Source organism: Cucumis melo, chromosome 3 (assembly GCF_025177605.1).
Source record: "Cucumis melo cultivar AY chromosome 3, USDA_Cmelo_AY_1.0, whole genome shotgun sequence".
Lineage (NCBI taxonomy): Eukaryota > Viridiplantae > Streptophyta > Magnoliopsida > Cucurbitales > Cucurbitaceae > Cucumis > Cucumis melo.
The window spans coordinates 7,649,118-7,657,765 of NC_066859.1; the positions used below are offsets into that span (position 1 = coordinate 7,649,118).

The 8,648-nt window shown below is 32.5% G+C and overlaps 1 protein-coding gene across 5 annotated transcripts; it reads left to right on the forward strand.

The window, feature by feature from the left end:
* Positions 1-3,322: 3,322 nt before the first annotated feature.
* On the forward strand, positions 3,323-8,231 carry LOC103504097 (pentatricopeptide repeat-containing protein At1g77360, mitochondrial). Of its 5 annotated transcripts, none has more exons than XR_001764779.2 (4): positions 3,323-3,599; positions 4,677-4,718; positions 5,202-6,893; positions 7,696-8,231. XR_001764779.2 is itself a non-coding variant. In XM_017048134.2 (2 exons), exon 2 carries the CDS (start codon positions 5,360-5,362, stop codon positions 6,824-6,826), a length of 1,467 nt encoding a protein of 488 aa, XP_016903623.2. In that variant the 5' UTR covers positions 3,323-3,599; positions 5,202-5,359; the 3' UTR covers positions 6,827-7,060. The 5 variants fall into 5 exon arrangements, 1 of the variants encoding a protein (XP_016903623.2); XR_007819784.1 differs by having other exon boundaries at positions 3,324-3,589; XR_001764778.2 differs by lacking the exon at positions 4,677-4,718.
* The last annotated feature ends 417 nt before the right edge of the window (positions 8,232-8,648 follow it).

The window sequence follows — 8,648 nt, forward strand, 5'->3', positions numbered from 1 at the left end:
CAAGAAGCACGCAAGGACCATTTGCAATCTTCATTTATGCATTACAAAATCAACACTTCCTTGTTTGATTTCACTGTAACGTATTGAAAATTGTCTCTAATAGCAATGACTTGCATGCAGTGTTTGAACAAAGATTTGATTGAAAACATGTCGTGGATTTTCAGTGCAAAGTTGGAATCTACCTTAGAGATATCTATGTTTAAAAAGAAAAACAACCCCCATCATAATGGATTTAGGTTTGAAAAGAACATGACGACAATGAATCCAAACAAATCGATAAAGGGCCAACAGAATTAACAATAAGAGCAATATGTGCTCAACATTTGTTGTCATTATATAAAAAACCTATTTAACATCGTTATCATTTGTTATAGTCATATCCTACTTAACACATTATATAGGACCTAGACAAAGATATATATCAATATTGTTCATATCAATAAAACTGTTTAACTTGGATCTAAGGTTAGTGTACAATTCTTTACAGCACATATTTTTATTAATTGTTATTTCAGACACACTAAAACTATCGTAATTGTTCGATTCATTGAAAAAACCATCGAAGTAGAGTGCAATTTTGGTCATCTTGCCAAAAAATATTAGAAATATATGTCACCAATAATTTATGTTATAATTAAGGAGGGATATATATATATATATATATATATATATATATATATATATATATACTAAATCACAGAACAAGCATATAATATTTTTCGATTACTGAACGTCAATATATATGTATTATTGTAAATAAGAAAGGGTATATATATACTAAATCATAGAACAAACATATCATATTTTTCGATTACTGTATGTCAATATATATGTATTATTGTATATATGAAAGGGTATATATACACTAAATCACAGAACAGATATATCATATTTTTTAGCGACTATATGTGTGTATATATATATATATTATTGTATATATGAAGTAGTATATATCTATAACCAATATTACGGAATATAAGATTAAACGTTCTAGGAAAACTATGAAAAATATGAGGAATTGAGAAGACAATTAACCGAAAGTTTGAGGAGAACGAAAAAGACGAAATAAATTGAGAATCGATGAAGAACGAAATTGAAATCGATGATGGATGAAGTAGGAATTGGTGAAGAACGAAATTGGATGTACCAGAATTGAAAGAAACTTGCGATTTATCGGTGACGAAATTACTGGAATTAACTGCAGAAATTACCGATGACAAAATTAAACTAGTTACCGGCGGTGGATGAACAATTTAGATGATTTAGGCGGTGATGAAAATAATATATAATATTTAATACCGGAAATCATCAAAATCTATTTTGAAAATTATTTCCATATTAAAAGATATATTATTTGATGATAAATGCAAATCAATAATATAAGGTAATGCTTTTTCCTTAAGAATTAACATTTTACATTAATTAATATAATAATTAAGAAAATTATAAATTATATAATAATGATTAATATAAAGTAAATAAAGAAATATATAGTATTTAATTCCGAAAAGGGAAACTTTCATAAATGTAACAAAACACCAAAACTATTTACGGCCTGTGTAACAAAGCCCATAAAGTTAGTTATTTTTTAAATATTCCAGGTTTGCCCTTCATCTTTCTTCTCTTCCTTGCGATTTCTTTCATCATCTTCCTCCTGCGATTTCTTTCATCGTCTTTTCTTTTCATTCTTTTTTTTTGCTGCGATTTCTTTCATCGCCTTTTCTTTTCTTTTTTTTTTTTTTTTTTTTTTCTGTTATGATTTCTTTTCATTCTCTTCTTTTTTCTGCTACGATTTCTTTCTATCGTCTTTCTTCTTTTTTTTTATTCTTTTTTTACGTCGCTTAATCTTTCCATTGTATTTCTTATTTTTTCTCTTTTTTTTCGTTGTGATTTCTCTCCATCGTCTTTCTTCTTTTTCTTTTTTTTACGTCATTTAAATTTGGGTAACCAAATCTAAACGACCTTGTACAAAAAATACCAAAATCTAAAAAATCGCGTATAAACAATCTTGAAAATAAATCATTTAGATTGGAGTAGCCAAATGTAAACGATTGTATGAAAAAAGTAAACAATTGTGTATAAAAAATAAAAGATCGTGCATAAAGAATCTTGAAAAAGATTATTTAGATTGGAGTAACCAAATGTAAACGACCGTGTAAAAAAGGTAAACAATCGTGTAAAAAAAAATAAAAGCTTTTAGAAGATGCGGAAGTTGGTGGCCGATTGAGTTGGAATTGGGAAGAATAGAAGCAGCGGCCAATGGAGGGTGTTGGTGGCGGAAAAATCGTCTACAGATGTTCTTCTCGGCTGCATTGGCGTATTTTGGGAGAAGAAAGACAGAATTGGGAAGAAAAGAAAAATCCAACTTTTATTTTAAAAGAATTGCCGAACGGTAATTTTAATTCCATCGCCGTTTGTCCATCTAAGCCGATGGTCATAATACACTGTTGGCATATGTCTACAAATACCGACGGTACAAAAATATGTCGTCGGCAAAAACCTATCTACGGCAACGCTATAATTTTTGCCGTCGGCGATTCCACTTATTGTCGATGCTAACACAATCCGTCGGCGTATACCACTTCTATCGACGAACTTTAGGGGCGTCGAAAAAGGTAAAATTTCTTGTAGTGAAGATCGTATATAAAGAATCTTGAAAAAAAGTATTTAGATTAAAGTTACCAAATGTAAACGATCGTGTAAAAAAAGTAAACTAGAAAAAAAATAAAAGATCGTGTATAAAAATCTTGAAAAAAAAATCATTTAGATTAGAGTAGCTAAATGTAAACAATCGTGTAAATAAAGTAAACGATCGTGTAAAAAAAAAATTATCATTTAGAGAAATCTAAACGATCGTGTGCCAAAAGAATTAAAAAAATCGTGTACCAAATTTTGAAAAAAAATCGTTTAGATTTGGGTCCCAAATCTAAACGATCATATCTAAATGATCGCGTAACCAAAATTAAACGTAACTAAATTAAACGATCGTGTAATAAAATTAAACGATAGAATTGAAAAAATAAATTGTAACCATATTTAAAATATCGCTTACCAAACAATAACCAAATCTAAACGACCGCAAATATATTATGCGCGCGTTGTTGACGACATGGTTGACGGGGCATTTTTGGTATTTTACACGGTGCGCCTCTAAGCTTTTTCTGTTTTTGGGATTGTTTTACACAATATAAATACTTTGCCACTTTGTTATACTCTTGAAAAGACCCTACGAAAAACCTATATAATTAATATTAATGATAAAGTTAAAATTTTCGTTAATCTAACATAACAAATTTTATTTTAGTACATTCGTGAAATATCATAATAAACCAGGTGTTTTCTCTCAATCTTTATATTAAAAAAAAATTTGAGAAATCCCTCCCTCTTCGGCCGCCAATCCCTCCTTCTACTTCTTCGCCGGCGACCTCCAAGAGCAGTAGGTGACGAGCCTCGGACGATGACAACCCACCTGAACTCACGTTTTTGAATTGACCCACACTTCGATTAGCTTCAAATTAGTTTACCCATGCCCCAACCTACGAGTTTGAACGTGTTCAGACACCAACCAGCAAGGATCAGAGCCTTTTAAGTAAGAGTCGGTAAGGATTATAGCTTGAGTTCCTTTTTTGAATTGGATTTAAGTTTTTGAATATTATTCTTAACTCTTGGAGTTTGTTTATTGTTGTGTTCGGGTTAATTTCTAAGTATTCGCTTAAGGTCCTGTAAGGTTGAACACATTTTGTACTAGTTCGGACTCAACTAGAAAATGTTAGAGCAGTATGTGATTTGTGAAAGGTTGCTGGTTATAGTTTTGGACTAATTCGGAATGTTAAGGTTTATTGTGGGTTTTTGGTTAAGAATATTTTTGTTGAAAAGTCTCTTGATGTTTATTAAGGTTGTCTAATTAAGTTCTAACCTAAACGTTGTGTTTATTGTTTAGGCTTTTAAAGAGTTTGTTTGTTGGGATTTCCGGTTGAGAATTATAGGATTGTAAGTAGAATGTAAATTTTGGTAAATGATATGTTTTTTTATTATCAGTTGATAAATGGTTAAAAGTGTTCTTTGAATGTTTGCAAATATTTTTTGCGCCAATTGAAATTGACTAAACTTGTTTCCGATGCTTGAAATGGCTTCCTATTAGAAAACATGTTTGTGATTTGAGAAGCGACTGAAAGTATTTTGTATATTTTTAGTTGATTTTGTCAAATAAAAGAATGTGACTGTTGTGAATGATAGTTGGAAGGGTTTAGACTGATTTTGCATTGAGAGTGTTTCTGTTTTGGTTTTGGTTATTTCTGAAAAGTTCTAAAAGTTTCGAATGATTTGATTTGGTGATGACTGGCTCTGAAATTGCTATTTGAAACCATATTTTGTGTTTAAAATGTTTCTGGATGATTTGATTGGGGTTATTTGGATATTTCAGTTTTGTGTTTGGGTATTGTATGTTATTTTGTTGTGTTTCTAATTGAGACTTATTTGTGAGAAGACACATTTTTGTGGTTTGGCATTCTTCAGAATGACAATTTGTGTGTTGAACTCAAATAGCCTCACACTTGAGTCATATCTGTCTTGGTGGTTTGTTAACCAACATTTCTGCTATTTCTGGTCGTTTGTTAATAGACAATTTCTAGTGTTTTGGTCGATATTATTGACATTTTTGCTGGTGTTACCAACAGGTAGCCATTTTTGCTGGTGTTACTGATGAGTAACCATTTTTGGTGGGCAACTTCAATTATACATCTATCCTATTATAGTATTATGCATTTGAAAGTTTTGAATGATTGAGAGTTGTAACGTGTTAACTGATTGGAAATACTGTTTGATTGAAAGCTTTGTATTTGAAAGTATTGAAATATTTATGTTTTAGAAGTATTAAAGTGTTGTATATCAAAGTTGCTAAAAGTAGTTTGCTTGAACGTTTTGGTTTTGTTGAAAACCTATTAAGAAGTTTTAGCTTTAAATGATTAGTTTTGAAAGATTTAGGTTGGAATTGATTTTGTTCTGAAAGTTTATTTGCTTGAATGATTTTTTTTTCCTGAAAATATTGTTTGGTAGCAAGGTTTGAGTCATTTGACCGAAAGCTTTCGAATGATTTTCCCTTTTTCAAAAGTTTTGAAAGAGAATGAATTTCAAAGCTTGATATGAGTATTGCATGTTGAGTATTTTTGTACTTATCTTTGTTTTTTCCAAAATGCTTTCAGATGAAAGGTCAAGTTATGGTTTTGAAGCAGGTGATGTTTGGCATTTTGGCATAGGACATCAAAGGGTGCTTCTTCCAGATTAGATACTTTTAGTTCGAACTTGTTTGTAATAAGTTGCTTCCACTGATTTGTGTAAGTTGTAAAAGGTTATATTGGTTATGTTTCCGCGTTTTCGTTATAGTAGTTGTATTGAAAAATACAGGCGGTTACATAAACATGCACTATGTAGATTGTTTGCAAGGCTGTACAATTCTGGTGAACAAACTGTTACAGTGTCAGATTCAATCAAAAGTATGTGTAAAACCATGATGACATGCCATTCGTTGGCGCTTGAGACTGCCCTTGACCAAACTGGGATTAGGATTTCACCTGAGATAGCTGAGGCTGTCCTTAAAAGATTTGAGAATGCTGGCATGTTAGCTTATAGGTTCTTTGAATGGGCTTCCAAACAGCGAAACTACGTCCACAGTGTGAGGGCTTACCACTCTATGATTGAGTCTTTAGCTAAGATAAGGCAGTACCAGATGGTGTGGGATTTGGTGAATGCTATGAGGAATAAGGAGATTTTAAATGTTGAGACCTTTTGTATTATTATGAAAAAGTATGCTAGAGCTCAGAAAGTAGAGGAAGCTGTTTATACTTTCAATGTCATGGAAAAATATAATATGAAACGAAATGTAGCTGCATTTAATGGATTGCTGTCTGCGCTGTGTAAATCCAAAAATGTGAGGAAGGCTCAGGAAATTTTTGATAATATGAAGGACCAATTTGTTCCTGAATCAAAAACTTACAGCATACTCATTGAAGGATGGGGTAGGGCTCCGAATCTTCCAAAGGCAAGGGAGATTTATAGAGAAATGATTGGTAGCGGCTGCATACCGGATGAAGTGACATACTGCATTATGGTCGATGTTCTTTGTAAGGCCGGAAGAGTCGACGAAGCAGTTGAGATTGTAAAAGAAATGGATAATAATAATTGCGGACCATCATCGTTTGTCTATAGTGTTTTGGTACATACGTATGGTGTAGAAAACCGGATTGAAGATGCAGTCTCTACATTCCTGGAGATGGAAAGAAATGGAGTTGTGGCCGATGTGGCTGCATATAATGCTTTAATCAGTGCTTTTTGTAAAGCAAACAAGATTAAGAATGTCTATAGGGTGTTGAAGGACATGGACTTAAAGGGTGTTAACCCCAATTCAAGGACTTGCAACATCATTATAAATAGCTTAATAGGCCGTGGTGAGACAGATGAGGCATTTAAGATCTTTCGTAGAATGGTCAAAGTGTGTGAACCAGACATAGACTCCTATACCATGATCATAAAAATGTTTTGTGCGAAGAAGGAACTTGATATGGCTCTTAAAATCTGGAAGTATATGAAGAAGAAGCAGTTTGTTCCGAGCATGCATACATTCTCTGTTCTTATTAATGGACTGTGTCAGATAGGCAATGCTACACAAGCTTGTGTGCTGTTGGAAGAGATGATAGAGAAGGGAATTCGACCTTCTGGTGCCACATTCGGAAGGTTGAGACATTTATTAATTAAGAAAGGCAGAAAAGATGTTCTAAAATTTCTGCAGGAGAAAATGAATTTACTAGTCAAGGAACCATTATGTGATTGAGGAATCTCGGCTAATTGGAGCCATGCTACTTTTCTGTATAGACTATTCAGGGATAGAAGTCTTGGAGGTATGCTTTCTTTTTCAGCCTTTGTAGTTGTCATTTCCTCTGCTGGCCTGTTCTTCCTTTTAACATTTTTTTTCCAACCAGTTTTGTTGGTCTGTTTTGACATGATGTTAGCATAGAATATGATTGAATGTGAAAAATAATAACTTGGGCGTGAGCCCCATCTATCATTTTCTCTCCTGTTACAAATAAGTGTCTAGTGTTTTTTAATAATATCGGTGGTGATAGACAAGAAATTGTCATTCTGATACTAAATTATATGATTTGAAGGTGGGGAACATAAAAGTTACCTAAAGCCATAAAATCCAGTTAGATATTATTTCCCAGTTCTGGATTTGAACTCAGCTTACATAATTTCGTCCCAGACTGTATTGTCTCCCTGGCCTGACCCGCACAAATATTTTCATAAATAAACTCAATAAGCCATTTACTTCTCACCCCTGTATTTGGTTCTAGGTCACTTGTTCTCATTGCATTTAAGGTATTATGTATTAGAGCTATTTGTTTTGACACTATGAACTCTAGAAAATTGAGTAATTGTTGCGTGCCTTTTTCAACAATTTTGACAAAAAAAAAAAAAAAAAAGTGAAAAACCTGATGTTGGACATTAGAAAAATGTAACTATTAATTAATTATATATAGCCTTACACCTTATTCTACTTGCAAGTCTCATTATTTCTGTCTACGATATCAGTTTTCGGAATAATATTAATAGAAAAAAGTTAAGATATCGTTTCCTAAATATGCAAGGACTTATAATGTCAACATACAATATATTCATAATTTGCCATATTTCATCCTATAGCTTGCAGGCTAAATGTCATCCAGATTTTACTTATTCGAGCCGAAATGCAAAAGCAGAAAAAGGGTCAGATAACTTGAGTGGCCAGATTTCGGTGGTGAAGCCTTGGACTAAGTCTCAAGGCATTTCTTAACACACCTAGCTCTTCCAAGTGATTTTTCAGTAAAAAATCAAGCGATTTCTCAACAACCATATAAGTTGGTGGTTGTGGTTTTCAGGACAAGTCTCAATGCTTCAATCAACAGGATACGTTAATTGCATATCAAAGTGATTTTTCCACGAGGAAACATGATGAAACACGTGATTTTGTTTTGGTAAGTTTTATTTAGAATAGTTTCCATTGGAGTGAATGGAAAATGGCTCTTGAAGTCTTCTCATTTTGTCCTTGAAAAGTAGAATTTCCCAAGGGCCCTGCCATATTTGTCCTAGGAGATGCATAATAAATGGATACTAATTTGATAAGTGGATGTCATTTGATTATGTTTATTGTTGTTTACTTGTGTTCTATAATATAATAAATTGTGAGGTTCGTTGTCAAATTTGTAATCAACAAACACAATTCGAGCAGAGGGTATTCAATTCAATTGCGTTTGAAAATGACGTAGGTCTCACTAATGGATATAGTTATGGTTATTGATAATATTGCTGTTATAATATAAGAATTATAAATTTGCCACTATTACCATTAGGGAGTGTTTAGCCCATTAGTTTGAAATTAGGGAATTTTGGCATTTGCAGCCAAACTCATGTTTAGACCATTGGAATAAAATTCCTGGAATTGAGAAACCAAACTCCATGGATTTGAAATATGTTATTTGTTTTTTTTTATTGAATATCATATGTTTTAGAAATTTTTTTACTTCAACCTCTTATCATTGATCATTGATGACCATTAAAAACAAATGTTAGCCAACTTGACGATCAACTATGATGATCGATCATGATCGATCGACGAT

Excerpts from the sequence above, each read along its gene's own strand:
- LOC103504097 (XM_017048134.2), top strand. The coding sequence starts at position 5,360 with ATGTTTCCGCGTTTTCGTTATAGTAGTTGTATTGAAAAATACAGGCGG.